We start from the raw sequence: 21,700 nt of genomic DNA on the forward strand, positions 1-21,700 counted from the left end.
TCATAACTATACGTATTTAATAGTGAAATCCGCCACGTTTAACAAATTCATCCTCACGTAATCGTCCACCGCGGCCAAACAAAATAAAATGCAATCCCATTAGTATTCCAGCAACTAAGCCAATGCCATATTTAATCTTACCCTCAGCACAATCCAAACCTAGTTGAGATGGTGGTATTAAGTGTCGTGGCAACTCAGCAGGTAAATCGCAACCATCCAATTTTAATTTAATTAAATACAATGCCAGAGCAAATTCTTCATCATCCAAGAGATTGTCACCATCATGATCAGCCAACACCCATATCTTACCCAAGACGCTATTAGGCAGTTTAGATTTCATCATTTCATTTTTAGCATCATCTGATGATATCCTGCCTTCAATCGGATTTAAACTATAAAATATTTTATCATATTTGGATTTGTCATAACGTACTGCCCAAAATGGTGAATTAGCACCGATATCCACGCCACTTATGGCTAATGTAGAAAATGGCCCTTCCATTCCTAAGCCAAAGGCACCGCCACGTATGGCTGGTGTTAAAGAGCTGGCTTGTAAAGCCATATCTTTCAAAATTGGTATCTCACAGAGTAACATTCGATCAACAATTTCGATTAACTTTGGCTTCAAAGTTTGAAATTTAGAGAAATCAGCTGTGCGCAAATATTTCTGAAAAACTTCAATAGGTGGAAAATCACCACGCGGTATTCTATATTCTTCCTCAACATGGAAATAAATATCAGATAGATTAAAGATTAAATTATCTTTTCGAGCTTGTTTACGAAAGATAGATGGCATCTCTTTTTTCAAGTAAGCAATTAAATGAGCATGACAACGTACTAAACGCGATCTTTTAATGACATAATCTAGCTTTTCCATAGCAAGATCACGTGGTAAATTTCTTAAATCTTCAAGCAAATCTTGCTTTTCAGCTTCAAGTAATTGTCGACTCTCTTCAGTGGATAATCGACTAAATGGCTCATCCCAAAATGAGCCAATATAAACTCGAGGAACAAAGCGCGACGGTATAATTTTACCCAGGTAGAACATTAACGCACCATAAACACGGAATAATTGCTGATAATCGATTAAATCGGATTTATTCAAGACAATGCGGACTTTATGGATATTTTTGGTTAACAAATCCAAGATAGCTTTCATTTCATCACCAACCTCCAATTTTTGAGCGTCAAATAGTAAGACAATACGATCAGCATGTTCAGCAAACCAGTCGATAACACGTGGAAAATCATAGCCGCGTTTAACATTGGACATATCGCTTAAGATACCAGGTGAATCAATGATTGTTAAATTTTCCACCACTGAAGATTGGATTTCAATACATGTTAACTCATCCAATAGGTTATTACCGAATTTACCTAATGCGCGATAATCTTTGCTTGGGTCGGATACTAAAGCATGACCAGGCAACAATTTGTCATTTTCACCATACGATATAGTGCAAAAGTTATCGGTTGATGGTTCAGGACTGACCTTCATACCAGGATAGCCACGACTTAACAAATACTTGATAAATGTAGTTTTTCCCGTACTATATTCCCCAACTAACAAGATAGTGGGTTTGATATTAAAATCTTTGTCACCCATGGGTGGTAAATCGAAATTATCGAAGTTGTAATATTCCTCCAAAGGCAAGACTTTATTCTTGTAAACTTTTTGCAACTCATCCATGACACGTTGTAGTGCCTCAACTTCTCTAGTTTCGTTTAGACTCATCTTGATATCGATTAGAGCAGTAGCAATCCAATGATAAAAACTATACAAAGATCCAATAATAAAATTACCTGAATCGTTGATTGATTTTATTAATGTTTTCTTTAGTATGATACGATATAAAGTCCTTTATACTTTTACGGTATCTATTTCTAAACTGAATAAGGCAGGCTATCGGAAAGTGGAATGAATTTCTTCTGTACTTAGACCAATTAGTGGAATTGAAAGCAACTTAGCTGCGTCCAAGTATTCAAGTTTCCTTCAAAAAAATAAATTAAGGATTAGCGCATATAGAGAAAGAGTAATAGATAGAAAGATAGATGAGTAGTTGGATAGAATAATCAAAAATTAATGACAGATAGATAGATGGGTAGTTAGATAGAATAATCCAAAATTAATTAGAGATATAGACAACTAGAGAGGTAGGTAAAGAGATTAGTAGAACTCAGTATAGAGATCGTTTAATAGATAAAGAAATAGGTAGACTGTTGGATATATGTTTTAACTGAATTACGCCTGAGGATATTTAGCTAATTTAAGCTAAACTAAAATTGCTGTAAATCAAAGTTATTGCAATACTTTCGTTTGGTTCCTACAATAACGACGATATTCCCCACCAATTAAAGTAGCAATGATTCATTCTTAACTGAAGTTCTTCAAAGATTACCTTTATCAAAAAATGGCTTAGCTATGTACTATATATGTATACTGATTATTTATGGATGCTTCCAAGATTACAGCCCTTGAACAACTATTATTTACTTTTAAATATTTAGTTACTTACTCATAGTATTGGAGCACGTCCCTCCTAGAAATTGCTGCTAGCCTGAAAAGGTTAAAACGACAGCAACGACTGTTAACTTTTCCCTTTAGCTAAGATGAATAACCTTTAGCGTCTCTGGCCTACATCAATGTATTAGCATTCACTGCGTCATCATCTAATCATGATTAGAATAGAAATAGACCATATGTTGTAACATAGCATATGGTTACTAGATTGAAAATCACCAAGCCAATGTCTTATCATTGGATATCAATAATTATATACATATTCAGCGTGCTTAATACTTAATCTTTGGGCGTCGTCAAAGTGATGACTAACAGTTAACTAACCAATAAAGCAAAAGTCATGTACTTAAAATTGCCATAAGTAAGCTATTTAACGAATCAATTTAGTTAAACAGTCTATCAAGGCTTTATATGACTTTGAACAATTAGAACCAAATGATTAATTATTACGTTATAACTACTGTAATAAAATCGATCTAAGTCGAGCCAATCTATAAAATGTAAATTTCCTCTTTGGAATTGAAAAGACCAATTTTTTCCCTATAAAGCCTCAGATAAACTATGCATATAATCGGTTATCACTTTGCTTTGAAAGTAATCTACAATTTAAAATATAAAATAAGGTTCTAGCAATCTGATTCTATTTAGATGTAATATGATTGAAACGTTTCTAACTGATACTATAATGAGTAACTTTCCGTTACGTGATTAAATCAGTATTCTCGTTGACTAGAATAAGTCATTGCTTCGCTTCTACGCGTAGACTGTGCTGGTATAACATCATTAATATTTTTGCCTACATTTTATATACACATCATATTAAATATCAGATTCCGAAAGTGTTACGTGAAACAATTGTTATGAATTGGTATAAACATATGCTTTCGTTTACCAGTGACGCTATCATCTATATGCAACCGTATTGTTCGATTCTGCTAGATCCCAGAACGATTGCTTGATGAAATGAACATTCAATATGAATATAAAAATATTAATAATATCATACTTAAATAACATTACCGGTTCATTTTGTTATAAGATCCATACTTATTTCTTACAGTCTCTTACAATGATAATTTTCAATTCATAGTAATTTTTGTATAATGAAATCAGGCGGCATTAGAATATCTTCCTATTAGTAGCAAAATTAACGATAGTCAATATGAAGAGCAGTATGTCTAGAAAATTTATTACTCTCGATTATCAATTTATAGTAATAGTACGCGTATGGACTATTAAATTATGGTAATTATAGGCAGATTAGCACGATCTTGATACGAATCATATAACCATTAAAGATGAAGCTCAAGAATCGATAAACGATAATATTTTAAGTAATATCTAAGTATGTTTGCGTAATCAATCTTGCCATTTTATATATATATATATATATATGTATACCCTCCGCTATGTATAACCGCTAAATTACTTTATTAAGCCTGGAGTAGAAGCCTTAGATCGGCTACTGTTCTATCTTCCAATAGCAGCAGTATGATAGAGACAGTACAAACTTAGTCAATACGCAGCAGCCTCTACTTTGTAGATTTTACAATATGAATTAATCCTTTCAATCAAGAAATAAGAGCTTATAGTATGTTATTATCTTTTATTAGCATATTAACAGCTTGGCAACTTCAATATTGCTCCTTCAGCTAACGTACACTAGTCCCTTGTTTGCAAATTTCGAATATAAATTGGCCGCTTTAATCTGGAATTCAAAGCTTGCAGCGTACAACGCATCATCTTCAGATGTTGGTAATTCGGCTAATAGGCAGTAGATTTCGCTCTGGAGTATCAAATGTAAATTAATCCTTCTAATCAGGTAATGAAAGTTACAGTGCATTATGTACTATTGTTCATCAAGGTGATGATACATTCATTATCCACGGAATTTACGATCTCCGCTAATATACTAGCACAAAAGTCCCACTTAGTAAATTTCGAATAATTTTAATCTAAAAATGAAAACAGTTTTCATTCTGTGCGAATTAGCAGAAAAACAAATTGTTAAAAAAGGAAAATAGAATCAATCTCAAATAACAAAGAATTACCAGTATTTTTAAATATCTCACACAACGATTCATTGATCAAAGGCGAAAAGTTTCTTTTTCAAATCTTGTTATACTTAAATGCAACATATTTATTTCTCCATAGGGCGCAGACATAAAGCAAATATGAACATATAAGCTGTGACATTAGTAATTAAATGATAATTGCGCTAAAATTGCATCTAATTATTAATATTGTTTTTGGGGAATTAGACTTGCAAGGTGTAAAATTAATCAATTATTTTGTCATATATTGGATGATTTATAGATTTCACTCAATAAATTCTGTTAATCTGTTAGGACATCGAAGACAAGTAAACTATTTTAGACCGATGTCTACAATCGATATCACAAGATTTAAATAGATTGCTCCATTTTATTAATCAACACAATATTATAATAAGAACAGGAGAGCTAAATAAAAATTTTTCTATTCCAGGAAATATTTAAAAATTAAATTTCACAAAGCCTAATTTCATTAATGATTATTATAGCTTAAAGGAGTACAGTAGATGATTCATCAATATTTCAGTTTGGTAGAACTGAATAATATGTCAATTACAATTTCAGTTCAGATACGTAAATTTGCGATTGATGTTGAATAGCCAGCAGCTTAGAAGTACCACTAGCAGATAAAAGACAATTTCAATTAGTAATCGAATGATTACTCAGCCAATAATTTAAAACTTTACTTACTTTGTTGTCCCAATGTAGTAAACCTTTTCGAATAGTTTTACACAATGTTGAAAGTCCTTGAAACAAAATAATAATAATTTTAACGGACGCATTGCTTTCAATTCATATTAAACTACCAATTTCAAGTTAAGAACAAATTTACCTCATTTCTTTTCGCTATGGATCTGAATTCAAAAAAATTCTCATGAAAGCCTATTAGTATAGATCTTTCTATAACTAAATTACAACAGTTACAGGAATAAATTAAGAATATGTATGATTATGTTCTACTCTAGTCATGATCAAGAGAAAAAGTAATCTACTAGGACAATACGAGTATCTTCATTTTCTCATAATAAATGGTTAGGAAAATGGTTGTGTATATATATGTGAATTTAACAAACCTAGCAATTTCTTTAGCTAAATAATAATAGCAACAGAAATAAACTAATGATTATTATTATAAATAGATAATTATCAATCTTAATTATGACCAATGATTAAAATCACTTTTAACTGTATATGACAATGTTTCATTACCATTTCAAAATAGCTAAGATACGTATATATTTGTAAAGCTAATAGCAATGCCCTAAGATTTCAAATGACATCTTAGACAAAGAAGTTAAATATTTCATATTATATATGGGTTTTGGTGATATTGTAGTGATGGAACATTACATGGTACTATAATCTTTCCAATTTCTGATCAGCAATCTATAGCAATCAAGAACATTAGGGCTAGGGTTGTTATCATATTGTATAATTAACTAATACTTAACGTATGCAAATAAATACAGCATCTAAATTCTGGGCCTGCTTGACACTATCTAACTCATTCACTCACTCACTCAGCCACTGTTATGCGTGTTCATGATTAAGAGTTGAGATCTAATCATGAGTAGGTATAAGTTGGTGACAGTAAGCCTCTTAGCCATCAAAAACTATATAAATATATTTTTTGCTTTAATAATAACGAAAACATTTAAAAGACTGAGATAAGATTTTAAATTTTGAATCTAACAAATATTAAAACAATTCATAACTATTATCGTTAATCATTATCACTGGATGTGACTTAGTAAATTTTAACAGCAGACAACCCCATTTTATCAAAGTAGAATCTATAGTTATTATTACCTGCAAAAGAAATAGATGCTGAAAATTTTATTGCTTGGTTATATCCATGTTTCCTAATAGGTATTCCATTCATGCAGAATAAAAAGCATTGATCTGTTCGTAATATAAATAAAGGAAAACGAATCATTCTGGAAAATTTAATAGTTATAATGTCAATTACAGTCATGATTATTATGTTATAATATGTATACAGTATGTGAAGTTATAGAATAGCGATAAAACTACCAATAGTATAATGGAAACTTGATTTCAATCCTAAATACTGTTCTTACCTTCAACACAAACTAAAACTGTGCTGTTATTAAACTGGTATAAGCATGAACAATCCAACATGCGATCTAGAATGCATAAATTGCATATCGTGAAATATCAGAAATTCAATTAATAGATAATGGTCATACATAACTGATATTATATTTTTAGCGACTTTAGATAGCGGGCTAGCAAAATAATAGATTAAAGATAAAGTTTAAGGTTAGAGTTGAATTCTCAGTAAGTTATACATTTATAAACCTACTGAAGTTCACGTAGTTTTCGTTATCTGGCCAAGCTGAAAACTGGCGATTTAAATCAATAGTAATAAAGTCGACGCTTGAACTATTTGGTCTAAGTATAATAAATAATCATTTATAATAAATACAGGAAATCTTTAGCGGAAAGTTCTATTATAGTTATGCCGTATTTACGTTAACTGAAGATACAAATAGTAAGTAATTAGCTAACATTTGATTGACTCCAACGCATAGAAAAGGATAATCTTCTGTTCTTGTGTAAAATATTTCCATAATATTACTGCTGACAACTGGTTGATACTTGAATATCTAAAGGATTAATATAACCCAATTGCATAGGAATATTAATTTATTCTTTAGATGCTGCATTACAAAATACATTTACAATGAAAATTAAAAATACAGTAAAGAAATCTGCTATAATTTAAAATGATAAATTACGGCAATATGTAACCTTAACTTGTACAAATTTGCTTTCTTTGAGGACATATTTCATGATTAATATTGAATCCGACAACTGAGCACATAGGAAACACCGTTGATTATCATATGGATCAGCGCCTAATTATATAGAAAGTCTTAATTTTATTTGCCATAAATACTATTTAATGGGAACTAACGGCAAATAATTTTAACCATCCCGTGATATTAGTGTATAAATTTAAAGGTAAGAAGCTATAGCCAATTGATATAGTATTATGGACATAGATCTGCAATGCTTAAGTGAGAATGGATTTAAAACAATTTATACGGCATCATAGGTGGAGTATTTGATATTATAGTCTACAATGGTACTGGCTATATGCATTTACTGGCATATAGCTAGAGTTAATACTTTATGACATATCAGAGAATATATAAATATAAAATATAAGTGAGAGGATAATAATACTTACGAATAGTACATCTTTGACACGAAGGAAGCATAGAAATTAGAGCGTCACCAATTGGGTATCTGCTAATTGATATTATAGAAATAGCATATAATAGTTTGTTCTACAAATTTTTGACAGGAGTATGAGGCTAAAATCTATTAAAACAACATAAGATACATTTGCAACCTGTTGCCTATCCTGTTGCTCCTTGTAATGGATTTATTTAATCTTGGGAAGAAAGGGCGCGTCAATTTTTTGATATCATAGAAACACAGCGTAGATAGATCATGACCTTGATCTATGAAGATATTGTAATTAAATAAACTGAAGGTAGTTAATTTGTTTTATATTACATCTAATAAGATTATAGAGATACTCTCAGATAACATTGGTCAATCTAAGAAATATCAACATAACGTAAAATAGAGTAAACTCTTATAAAAAATTTCTCTTGGGTAGATTCTAGAAGACTACTATATCAGAACAAATATTTTAGCAAACAATATATTATGATAGCATAAAAGACTACTATCAATGCTAATTATAAATATCTGATAGCAGCAGCTGTTTAAAAGTAAAAGATCTCTAACATAGCTATAGCATTCTTATAGAGTATAGGTTATAATCAACTAAGTAATGAGTAAAAAAGCCTATCTAACATACCCGTGATAGCTACCAAGATATCGGTGTGAATATCAATCCAAGACGTTCTTCCTTTAGTAATTTCATAATAGCATTGCTGCAATATAGGTATGATGTAAAAAATCAAGCGCAGCCTGATTAATTATCTGTCATCACTTAAAATTAGCATGACTAGAGTATTGTCTTACCGATTTATTATCAGCATTGGATATTAGGATACCAGTTTCTGTACCCAGTATAATGAATTTTTCTAATATGAAAACAGAAATTTAAAGACTAGAAGATTAACCAGAAATGATTGAAGATAGATTCAAATTCAACAACGATACCTAAATGTCGCAATAACTGAAAACGTACCATTATTCTTCGATTGCCATATTGCTGCTTTATGAATACGCTTTACGGTATCGAAAGGTAATGACGCTGTTATGGTACATTTATAGGACAAATACTGCATTGTAAATATAAAATTAGGTAATTGATAAGATAGCAGATGAATTTACTATTATTAATTGTGCTACCTTGCACATAAATCTGTATAAATGAAATAAAATACCTTAAATGTTCCCTCTAATACTTGAAATCGTTGATCTGATTGCTGACGATTACTATCGGTGGAAGCATCAGAGATATTTTTTCGTTCTCGTCGTATTAAGAAAGAGTAGGCATGCTGTAGATTTGAACCAAGTCGAGCAAATTGCCTAATTTTCAATCATACAAAATTCAACTTTGAGCTTTGGTAATTGAATAAATTGTTAATAGAAGTGCATTTTTACACGTTAACCCGTTACCTGTGAGCTAGTAACATATCAGATTTATTCTTTATCTTTTCATGATCTTTAACACGCTGGCTATTATCGGTGGGAGAAACAAGTTTTGCTTGTTTCTCTGTAGATCGTCTAAAATATAACCATAAAAATTTCTTTCTCTAATATCAAAGTTTGATCTATCTTTGTAAAACAACGCTGTTCTATGGTCATACCTACGAGTTTTTGTTACGTCTAACTTATTCGTCATCTTTTGATCGTTGTGAATATAGTGGTTATTAGAAGAAATACATCCTGATGACTTCGCCACCTTAAATTTATCCAGATGAGATAGACGATATGATGATTGTAATTCCTTATCGTCGTTTTCCTTAGTATGGTCAGTACTGAGACATGATGCAGATGCTAATGATCCAGCCTCTTTTAATTTAATAAGCTTATCTTCCATTTGCTCCTGAGCAATTGTATCAGAGGGGAATACTATAACTGGACAAGCACGATTACTTAAATAAGGTGAAGGCTCCACTGATTTCCTTGTTAATGGTTTTTCTAAGGATAAATTTTGGCTGCAACTAAGTATACACGCAGCAATCTTGTTTTGGTCACTATCATTTATATTAGGAGAAGATTGTAATAAATCCATTCTAGCTGGATTCACTTCTTCACTTTTAATTAGCATATACTCCATATGCTGGTATTCGGATATTGTTGAACTTTTCTTATCTTGACGGACAGGTGGTCGAGGTAGAAGAACTGGTGGTCTTTTTCTTGCCTTTCTTTCTTTTGAAACTTCCTTTCCATCGTTAGCTGTAGATGTATCTTTTTTGTCTTGGAGAACTGGCCTACGAGGAGTAGGTATTGGTGGCTTTCCTTTTTTAAATTTGTCTGATAATTTCTTTGTACACTGCTGACTTGTTGAAGGTTTGACTGTATTAACATTTACATAACGAGCTTGCATAGATAGTCTGCTTTCCATAGATTTATTCGAAATTGCCCTATCTCTCGCTTGTGTACCCGTATCCTCGGCCTCTGCTGTAACAATTTTAATTGTCTTTCGATTAGATTTCAATAGTTCTAAGCTATTTTTACGTTCATTATATCTCACAAAACTCCTGCTCACGAATCATTATTAACTTACTACAAGCATCTCCTTTCCTATCATGATCAGCAATTGTAAGTAATAAGGAATCGCTACCCTTCTTACCTATAACAACCAGAAAGCAAAGTAACTTTATATGATATGTAATTTTAAACTTTCACAATAATTAATCATTTATTAAGATACCGATCAGCGATAAGCCAACAACTACAGTATCTTTACTAAGGCGTTTTGATTAATTTTATACTTGTTAATTGCATATATCATTACATAATGATATAGTGATCACCCTAGAAAATATTTATCAGCTATAGAAAAATTATTTAGTAAGACTGGTGTCTTACCTATTACATCAGGGTAGATATTGGAAGACGGTATGCTTTGTGATATTTCTCTTGCTAAAGATAGAGCTGTATTCTGGGTATTTTGCTCTTTAAGGGAATCTATCATACCCGTAAATTAATATCTCTTACTAGAATTAAATATAGTAATTAAAAGCAATTTTAAGATTAATCAATCTTACATGAATTGATATCGTCGATATTCCACTTTTGACCGCTTGCAATAGCTTCAATAGGATTGCTTTCACTGCTGCTATGATTCACTGACACGGTAGATTGAAGGGATTGTGCTGTTTCTGAGGAGTTGCCCATGCCACCATGCCAATCCTCTTCCGCAGGGATTATGTGTAAATTATGGGGATGAGCGGGTAAGATCGAGGTCTCCATTGGGTGTTTGCACTCTTTCATTATACTTGTATTCCTTGAAGAGCGAGATTTATTGGAAATAGCAGCAGCTCTACTCCTGGAAACGTGTATGCTGGGATGACATGGTTTCGTCAAAGGCCATATATTAATTTCTTGTGATACATCTTCGACAGAAGATTGGCCTAAAGGAACATTATCTACGTTATGCCTATAAGCACACAATTTTGGTGAACGTGGAGGTACAAGTGGTCTGTTTGCAGTTTTTGTTGATTTCTTAACTGCATCTTCCAAATGTTGCTGATCTGATAAGGCTAAATCCACATTGCCATAAGATGGATGTGATAATGGTAAACACGAAAGTACTGGCGGCCTGTTTCTTGCTCCGCTCGGCTTCTCAACTACGTTCCCTAGCCATCGCTGATCTAATGAAGATACTATATTCCTTTTCCGTAGTATGCTGTTCGTCAAAGCTTGATTTGACGAAGCTACTCCTCTATTACTTTGAATAGGATGTAACATCGACGAACATGTAGGTATTGATGGCTTATTTTTTGTTTTATTCCGTTTAATTTCTATCTGTTGGCGAGCTGGAGAATGCAAAGTATCCATTTCCAGTAAAGTATTATTAGGGATACAAGATTGCTCCGATAAAGGTGCTCTAGCATTAGTTGGAGTTGGAAGTGTTTTCGGTGAACTTGGAGATATTGATGGCCTTTTTCTTCTGTCACGCAGTTTTTTAGCTGAATCTTCCGTCTGCGGCGAATTTTTCTGACTTTCCGTCATAATACCTAGCGTTGCGGAAGACTCTGGCTTATTCAAGCCGTAGTCGTAAAACTTTAACGGACGAGGTGGTTTTAGAAGCAATTCTTGCGATATTTTATACTTTTTAGTAGTGATACTGGAGGATCGATCTGCTAGTCGCGATGTTTCCATCTTGAAATGGTCTGGTAAATTTGTTATGTTAGATTGCTCATTTGCATTATTCGACGAGAGATTGTCTTGAATCGTCGAAGCTACGTTAGCTCGATCTCTTTGGTTAGGCATCGTTGTTATCTTCGATTGCTTGTTAATATTTGATGAAATATCATCTTTAATCGTCGATACTATATGAGAACGATTGCTATAAGAAGATGGCGTTGAGCTAACAACTCCTACTTGTCTTGGTTTACTCTCTTCAGCAGTATCAGTGATACTACCTAGCGCAGGACTGGTCCTGTTATAACTATTATCTCCATAATCGTCACAACTGATTTGGGTAGGCGATGAGCAGACTACTTTTATTTGATTTGATTTATCCGAAAGAATGCCTGATATACTTCTGCGAACCTCATGCTTAGAGGAATGCGACTGAAGAGTTAATTTTGATTCCAAAGATTTATTTAATACACTGTTAACTTGACGATCAGTAGGAATAGGAGGTAATGGCCTATTTTTCATTCTACACTTAATTCTTTCATCCTTTATCCAATTATTCTCAGCATCAGGTGCTATTTCATAAAATCTTTCTTCAATTATAGAGATTGTTGAGTCCTTTTGCATAACTGCATCAACTTCTTCCATTGAATCGATTTCAGGATATTCGTGATATTTCTAAAATAAAGGGACAAAAATTGACAATTTCTTTTATAAATTATTCCTTTTACCAGCAACACAATCAAAACAACAGCACAATAATTTAAAATTGAAGATGAATTTGCCAAAATTCCTATCAACGAATACACTAGGTTTACAAGGATAACAGTCGTGATCGGAGATCTATAAAAACTGAAATATCTTCAGATAGTTAAAGTGACTTTTACAGTCAATCAACACAACTTATCAACCGTAAATTTAATGCAATACTTTAAAATGGCGATGAATTAACAATTGCAATATGCAGACTCTTGATATTGCTGTGACTGAATCAAATATGTATGAGTATAGACTAATTCATCCTTAATCGATTGTTATGATGAATTATTATCACCCGCTGCAAAATTATAACATTGCCATGACTGTTAGATAGATTAAGATATCTTATATCTTTAAAGATTGTGGTAATGAACCGTCATCTGTAGTCGAATCATGATATTGCAAAGTCGAAATAGGAAAATTGGCCAGAGAATATACATTTGCACATACAACATATTTATGACGTATATCTTGTACTGATATTAATTTAACATGTTCGCATCAAAATATACCTATATCTATAGTAGTGTACCTTATATAGCATGAGAAATCGTTCAGTGAGAGTATAGAGAATGTCAAACAAAAATTTATCTTACAGATCCGTGGATTATTAACTTATAGCTGTTTTATCAGTATGAAGTATACGAGTTACGAGCTAATAGTAAACCTGCTGGCTACCTTAGTATTACTATGTTATTATTGAAATATAGCAAATACCCAAAGGGTAACTCTATAACATGCAGCCAGTATCATTCTAAGTAGCCCTTCGCAGCTAGCTTAGTTTAGCTCGTGAGCATCTCAAAATGGGTCACATATAACTTATCTCAGTAACGTAGTAACTATAGTATTTTAGCATCATAGCAATTTATTCACTCATTAATGAGATCTAGCCGATCTATGATTTACGAATTAGCAAATAAACGGGCCTATCCGGTTAATAGTACCAGACACAAATCGGACCACCAGCGATATCCTCACCCTAACTTGACTACATAGCTTATGATCAATCATAATTAATTATCAACTTTGCTCGAATATTTTAACTTTATTATTGATATTTAGGCTTGCTATAATAATTTAGAGGTAATTCCGTAGTGGTTTAAAGTCGGTTCATGAAAAGTCCTCCGTTTGTATATTGCGGCCACTACTAACTTAATGTTTTCTCTCTTACTGGGGCTATTAAGCTAGACGTACGAATGTGCGAATTCGACGCGTTAATTGATCCAAACTCACTTCGGATCTATAAATCAGACCTTTAAAGATTCACTAAATGCTGCTAAATTTAAATTAGACATGGATCGATTTAATTCAATATCAAATCACAATAATAATTTCCTTCTAGGATTTACCGGAATAGGCAATAATATTAGTGCTACATGAATGAATATGGTACCCTACAGTGATTTTGTGATAAATAGTCCTCTTGATCTTAGCCTACGCTACTACAATAAGAAATTATAATCTAATTTTTATGGCAAATGCTTCCAAGTCAAATAGCTATAATGTTACATAGGCACATGTTTTTAACGTACTTTATACAGTGGATCTAGATTCAATAGTATAAGTATATCATACACCAGTCACAAATTCATATATCGTTATGTGATATTTATTGCATCTAGATATGCGCACGGCGATATTTTAATCTTTAAATCATCAATTCGAAATTGGAATTCCATAAGTACAACTGATATGGTAAGCTATAATATTTTTGTTATTAGTAGAATAAGTCATCTGAGGAATTAGACACTGGCTATCGTTAAATAATATAGATCATAGACATATTTTAAAATTTTGTGCACTCGTAACCATCAGCCCATGGCTGTTTCTCCCCAGAAGCGAAAAAGAAGTAAACTGCTCCACCGAGGATATATAGAGCAGATGATATATAAAATACCATCGTCCATTGTTCAGGTTTCTGCAAGTTTAAACATTAAATTTCCATCAAATCTCCCCTTAGGAATCCTAAATTTCTTAAATTAGTTCAAACAACGTGATACTTACCTCCTCAGTTGTTAAATACCCCACTAAAATTGGACTGACAATGCCAGGAATACTAGCGCAGAAATTCGTCATTCCCAACAATAAACTTGCATACTTCGGAGATAAATCCAAGTGATTCACAAGATATCCCGATTTACCAAAGCCTGAAAACCCTACTGCAATAGTAACACAAGCAACAGCTGCAGCTTTGGATTTCATTTGTGCGGTAATAATGAGAAAGATAGCTTGTCCAAAACATGCTGTAAGAGCAAAGTGATAAGACATTTTAATCAGTTTATAATATTTACATAGCAACTGATATTCTTTTCATCAAATTTTCAATGTTGAGTGACTCGTATTATTATATATATTTAAAGCTTTAATCAATTAACGAACAAAGTTACCTATAGTATTAAACAACTTCCTAACTGTGGTAGTAGTAAAAGTATTGCGACTTCGCCAATAATCTGCAAGTTGTCCTCCTAACTGGCATGTAATACTCAGACATAAATATGGCAATGCCGATAAAAATCCAGTCTGTTAATAAAATATGTGTAATAAATAAATAATTAATTTTCAAAGGTCAATAGCTGATAACATTGTCATTAACATTCGAACTGACATCGTTATCCTTCAAATTATCCTAAATTTTCTATTCCCTTACTTTTTCAATATCCATTCCGATAACTCTACTAAAATAGGTTGGTAAAGTTGTTAAAAAAGTATAAAATCCCCAATTTTCACAAAAATGAGCTACCAAAATAGCCCAAAATGGAGGAGAAGCTAATATAGACTTCCATGGTGGACTTTTCTATATCAATGAAAAAGTAGCCAATAAATACTCGTGTGATAGGGAAATAATTTTAATCCATTAAGATCTAGCGGTAAATATATATTACACTTTAATACTAAGTAATCCAAGATGGAAATGGCTTATATCCTGTAATATAACTAATCTATTATTAAATCTTCCCTAAATAATTTATTTTGCTGAAACTTTTAGGAAAGATAGAGTAAATTCTGCTGTGAATACCCCATGAACGAAACGTTATGATTCAGAATGGCTTAGTTAAGCATTTAATTAAAATCCCTTAATATAATAATCTGTAGGCATTGTCAAAAGTAATTTATCGATTGGTAGATTCTATATAGAATGTTGCATATTGTATTAAATCACGTTAGCTGGGATTGCTTAATTAGCTATTTAATTATAATTGTCAAATAGCATAATCTTATTTATTTAAAATTTTATGAAAGGGTAGAAAAACTTAACAACAGAATATGACCTACAGGACTGACAGAGCCACCTCCTAATGGTGTAGTTTTACGTAAATATTCTAATTCCTTAGGTGTTATGGTAGGATGATTACAAGGCTGATCGTAAATTATAGCAAACCATACGATATACCAAACGATCCCAATTACTCCTAAATTAAATTAATAAACAATCTGTCGTAAAATACATTTTAGATATAGAGCAGATGATATTCTAATTTCAGTGGCAATTCACGGCAATAACGAACTTACCATAAAAGTAAAACACACTTGACCAGCTTAATCTTTTAGTTAATTCCCCTGCAAGAGGTAATCCAATGACGGTGCCAAAGTAAGCTCCTATAAATTTGAGCAGTCGATAATATGAGTAAGTGGAGTTAGGTACTGTAGAAATCTAGTTCTGGTTAAAATTGATCTCCATAGCTTTAAAGTAAGATTTTGGCAACAACACTGTAGTAGCATATTACTACATTTACTAAACACCAATCATAGAAGCAATATACAAATAATATTGATTACTAGTCAAATACGAATAAATCTGGGCGATGTTAATTCTAGTAATCCTGCAATGAGTTATAACTTGGATTTCATTGATTTACATAAAGAAGGTCTTCTGAAATTAGTAAAAACATATTACTAATAGAGTGCCGTAGGGTTAGTGTAGGGTTAGTGATATGCGATATGTAATACTAAAAAACTATCAAAAGTAAAAGTAAATATTCGTGCTAAAAATAGCAGTTGATATTTTTACACTATTGGTATATAATATACGGTAAATCAACATTATTATAATAAATTGATCATTTTCCTCATTTAAGCAGCTGTTACTTATATTTGCTTATTAATGTAACATATCATGTACGATAAACAACATCCCACCATTATTTTAGCCAACAATAAAGATAGAGTAAAATTTCAACGTCACCAATATCCATTTTTTACTATGTCCTCGTTCTTTAATGCTAAATATCGCTAACAATGATATCATTTTATGAGAATTTTCGAAGAATTGTTGCAAAAGATACTCTTCAGAAGCATTAGAAAGTTTTATAGTAAAGTACTTTACTTCATTAGAAATAAAGAGAAATGGAATTGAAACATTATAGTAATCGTGAGGTAACATCTTCTTTTCAGCTGTCTGAATACTTTAACATTGGGCGAATTACGAGTGTAAAGTAATTTAGTTTAGTCATATAAAGCTAAAGTTCCTGCATATGATTTTTCAAAGCAGCGATATTGTATTCTCAATTGGTAGTAATTATAAGTTAATCAGGGTCTATTGTAAAGGAATTGAGACACTACAGGCAAGTCAACTAAAGCCTTAAATAAATGAAATTTATCCCAATATTTGGTTAAATTAAGTAGTAGATTAATTTTATCAACCTAAAATTAATCTACTAGTTATTCATAATCTAAATTAAATAAGGCTATTATACAGTATATTTACCCGACATGGATATTGTCGTCAATTTACTCTTTTCCAATGATGGTGCCCAAACGCTCCATATTGCGTGCATTGCAGGATATGAAAATCCCTGAAAACATAAATTACCCATTTAAAATAAATTTTTACTTAGTTCCGTTATTTGGCTCTACTCTGCTATACGAATATTTGTGATAGAGCAAAATTGTCTTAGAACAGAAAAAAATGTTTCTTCTCTATTCTATATTTTGGTATATTTAACAATAAAAAGTTTATACCTCAGCAATTCCCTCCATAATTCTTATTGCTATAAGGGCTAAAAAATCCAATCGTGCAGCAGGTGCAGTGAATAAAGTAAAGATAGAAGTGAATAATAATCCAATCCCAAATGTCCTTGTTCCACCAGCATAACCAGCTATCCATCCACCTGGTATTTGTGTGATCATATAACCCATAAAAAATGATCCTAAGATAACGCCTAGTAAAAGTAGATTACCCATATAAATAATTCGATAATTAACAATATTGCTTAGCTTTACACTAACTAACAAAAAGTGCAGCCTATGTAGGGTTATTGGCGATTGATTTTTGTTAGTATGGTGGCAAATGAAAGTGGCTTTGACTTCAGTATATACAGTATACTGTATATACGTGTACAGTTCAATATCTTACCTTGCTTTGTTGTATCCCAGTCAAATTCTTTCATCTATATTAAGGATATGTAAATTGTCAATTCATTTGTGTCGAATGATCTCTATCCCTATTAATTTCGTTATTTAAAGGTTGTAGGAAAATGCTTTTTACTCTGTATGATGTCCTTCCATATACAGCATGCTATTTCCTAGATTCTTTTTTAGTTATATATAGTTATATATAGTACTGTAGTCAGAAAATTTGAAACTGTCTATTTTGAATACTGTACATTTATCAACTTTTACACTGCATGTTTGAAATAATATGCGTAAAAATCAAAACCATTGGCTTTAATTTTTTGTTTTGGTGTAAAGTTATAATCATAGATACGGTACTAAAGTACTTTCGCATATTGATAATTTACTGTAGAATTACGACCAATCCTTGCTTGTGCATAGTGAATATAGTGAATAACAAAAGAACAACTACAAAAACTCAAATATTGATAGAAATTATACATGTATCTGAGATGATTTTTAGCCATGTTATGTAATCAGATTTCATTTACAACATAATCATCTAGTGGATTGGCTAACAAATCAATTATTTGGTCAAAGATTTCGAGAGTAATTCTTACTGAAATGGTGGCTTTCGAATAGCAATGCTTTATTACTGCCAAGGGTCTGCGATAGCGAATCGCAATAACGCAAACCTCATACTGATTCTTGATCACGTAGACCTTATCAGATTTCCAATAGTAGTGTATTTAAGTAGATTGGATAACTGTTAAATTATATCATTGAAGTGACCTTAAGGGAATATTTCTAAACTGATTACTTCCAAAAGTTGTGCGAACTTCACTAATGGCTAGTAGAAGAGGATTCACTTGAAGTCACCAGATTTCATTTACAATACAATCATTCTGTGTGTGACATTACTATTAAAACTGATACTATTCCATCTAAGGAACTGTAGAGAAAATATCGCCAAATGATCGTTTTCTAGTTAATATTATTGATCGCATAAGGATATTGAAACAGAACACAGAATTTTTTTCTCTTCCACATGCCCGAACATTAGTATTAATGAAATTTTGAGTGGCTAATATTTTCATTAAAAAATAGTAAAGTCTTACATGTACAGTTGTGTTATGGCGATGAACGGTTTTATTTGAAACCATATCAACTAGAGCAACGCTTAAATTAATTCGCATGCCATAAACCAAGCTAAATCCAAGAAATGACATAATTGCCAAGACATATCTCTTAGGTATAAAATCACGGCATCGAATGCGTAGCGATTTGGGCTCCTCTGGATCTTCATATCGAAATGCCGATGGATGCTTTTGCTCGTCATCTTCATTATCAATCAACTTGCGTTCTTCACTGCTACGTCTTACAGGATGATTTCCTGACATTTCTAAGCAGATCAAATTATTTCTTTATAATGAATACGGAAACCAAGGTTGAACTTTTAATTGCCAACGATAGCTATTTTTCACTGTCGCTAGAGTGATTGAATTATTATTATATAATCGTAAGTAACCGCTATATCTTTGCTGTTACACCATCAGCTTTACTTTTGGCAATTAATGTTGATTTCTGTGATACGATAGCCAGCAGTTAGTGGTCCAATCATTTCAAGAAATTATTTCTTAAAGTTATGATCAAGTTACGGTCCGATCTTACCTGATAAAATATTAAGTCAGTTGCCGAAGGAATATCAACAACGATTGGAGCACTGAATAAATAAATTGGATAGAATAATATTATTATAGAGCCATACTGTATTGAGTTGTTATGCTGAATAATATCTATACATAGCTATCTTAGAATAGTTGATATATTTGGTAATTCTAGTAATGTAATGTCGCAGTTATGACCATCGATCTCAAAATTTATAAAAAGGCAAAACTGTAAGAAATTAGTTTGAAATATAATTAATTTGAGAGAAAATTCGATTTTGTAGGTTTCACTCTTTTCGAAGTTATAATATGTCCCCAATTTAGCACAGTTTAGCTACCAAATTGATGACTTGTAGCCAATAGCGAAAAATCTCTAGAGTCGTAATCACGATCGAAGGAGAAATTTATACGTATCCATATCTCCTCTTTATTCTCAGCCGTCGCCCCTTTTAAAGCATCTAAGTGAGTTATATCAAAACTCAGAAAGGAAGAGAGATTTTTAAATTTACATAATTTCGTCACGTAAAGAACCCTTTTATTGATTATGGACAAAAAAATTAAAGTAAAAACTGCCATAATCACTTGGCAGTAATCCAGAAACGATGCTTCGTACTATTTATATAGAATAACCCGATCTTCTTAAGTCAAGAACAGGTTTAAATGCTACATAAAAAATTTTGAGTGATATATAGTTTCATTTCGCCCAGCCAACTTCGAATCATTTTTAACATTGCTTTCAATCTTGTTTTCTGTACTATTGGACTCATTTTTGTATCACAGTTATCTAGAAATGTGTACTACATGCTAAAAGTTTATGAACGATGTATTCATATTTGATTTTTTCTATTATTTAATAACAGGGAAAAGTAAATAAAGTGATGGAAAAAGTAAAATTCGACACTATCTGATAAATTTTAGTTGGGTCACCTTCCGGCTCAAATTCATGTAAATTGATATCTAATTTTTAATCTTACTGTATGGGAAGCTAGCCAGTGAGACTAAACCCAAGCAATTTATCCTTTCGACAGACCTTCATAGAATTCATTGGGCTAATTGGCAGGCAGAGTAAGCTCCATTACAGTCAACTCCATTATGGTAAACTCTGGTGGACTCCGGATAATAAGTTAGTCTTTTTGCAAACTCAAATTTACTACCCGTAGAAGGGCATTGTAAAGATGTAATCATTAAGAGATTCTACGGAAATTTAGAGCTCAAGTCCTTTTAAGTTTTCATTTTTCTCTACTGACCGAACACAGGGAATACTGGGCAAATTTTGCGGTAACTTCAGGTGATTACTATTGATCAAACTTGATAGCTTCCAAAGTAAACTAACAAATCTACTCATCTTAGCTGAATTCGATCATTTCAAGTTGAATGAACTGAAAGTACTGTGCTTATTAGCTATTACTACCGATTATGTATCGGCATATCATCAGTATTAATAAGAGAGCAAATGTACTTTTCCTGATTGAGCAAATAAATGATTTATTGCTGTCCTGTACTTCGTAATTTAAATCAATAGAGCGATCATGAAGTCAAAATACAAAGCCGAGAATAAACTCATTAATCTATTTTTAGCTGTTTAACCAAGATTTTCGTGATTGTTTTAAACGTCGATATCAAAGCTATTTATTGTCAGGTTGAGTAATACTATATGATTTTTATAACCATGATTCTATTTGATGACCAACTAAATTTTTAGACGTAATCGGAGAATCGTCATCAAGTAGAATAATAATCGTAATCCAGTCGTAATACGCACATACACGTATAATAATGTACTAGTCAGTAGTTATTAAAGTATGTATTTAAATTAAAATTTGCTATAAAAATAAATATCTATAGGCTTACTATTATCTTCTAAAGGCCTTGTCTAAATTAATACAAAATTAGTATTCTTTACTGTTATGATGAGCATAGTGGAATAAAAATTTTGAACTCCATTTTTACGTCTATTTATGTAATTATTTATTATTTATCAGGCACAGATATGCCGTATGGTCTAACTATAACGATGTGCATGAAGTTAACGCTCATCATTTTGA

General features: G+C 32.0%; 3 protein-coding genes across 3 annotated transcripts; all 3 read right to left on the reverse strand.

The window, feature by feature from the left end:
• Window positions 1-16: 16 nt before the first annotated feature.
• TRIADDRAFT_25492 (uncharacterized protein) lies at window positions 17-1,735 on the reverse strand (the record flags this gene model as incomplete). The annotated part of the gene is made up of 1 exon (XM_002112840.1): window positions 17-1,735. The coding sequence occupies one exon, from the start codon at window positions 1,733-1,735 to the stop codon at window positions 17-19; it is 1,719 nt and encodes a 572-aa protein (XP_002112876.1).
• Window positions 1,736-4,169: 2,434 nt separating this feature from the next.
• TRIADDRAFT_56465 (uncharacterized protein) lies at window positions 4,170-13,952 on the reverse strand (the record flags this gene model as incomplete). The annotated part of the gene is made up of 18 exons (XM_002112841.1): window positions 4,170-4,335; window positions 5,266-5,321; window positions 5,408-5,481; window positions 6,385-6,477; window positions 6,657-6,722; window positions 6,902-6,990; window positions 7,108-7,205; window positions 7,351-7,457; window positions 8,435-8,510; window positions 8,602-8,663; window positions 8,771-8,864; window positions 8,970-9,114; window positions 9,205-9,312; window positions 9,396-10,212; window positions 10,319-10,384; window positions 10,624-10,722; window positions 10,803-12,576; window positions 13,911-13,952. 18 exons carry the CDS (start codon window positions 13,950-13,952, stop codon window positions 4,170-4,172), a joined length of 4,032 nt encoding a protein of 1,343 aa, XP_002112877.1.
• Window positions 13,953-14,257: 305 nt separating this feature from the next.
• TRIADDRAFT_36003 (expressed hypothetical protein) lies at window positions 14,258-19,238 on the reverse strand. Its single transcript, XM_002112842.1, has 10 exons — window positions 19,107-19,238; window positions 18,011-18,044; window positions 17,617-17,816; window positions 17,363-17,450; window positions 16,168-16,254; window positions 15,931-16,067; window positions 15,305-15,451; window positions 15,045-15,177; window positions 14,662-14,900; window positions 14,258-14,575 (listed from the first exon to the last, which is right to left on the reverse strand). The coding sequence occupies exons 1-10, from the start codon at window positions 19,215-19,217 to the stop codon at window positions 14,444-14,446; spliced, it is 1,308 nt and encodes a 435-aa protein (XP_002112878.1). The 5' UTR covers window positions 19,218-19,238; the 3' UTR covers window positions 14,258-14,443.
• Window positions 19,239-21,700: the final 2,462 nt, after the last annotated feature.

This window comes from Trichoplax adhaerens, genomic scaffold (genome assembly GCF_000150275.1).
Source record: "Trichoplax adhaerens TRIADscaffold_5 genomic scaffold, whole genome shotgun sequence".
Lineage (NCBI taxonomy): Eukaryota > Metazoa > Placozoa > Uniplacotomia > Trichoplacea > Trichoplacidae > Trichoplax > Trichoplax adhaerens.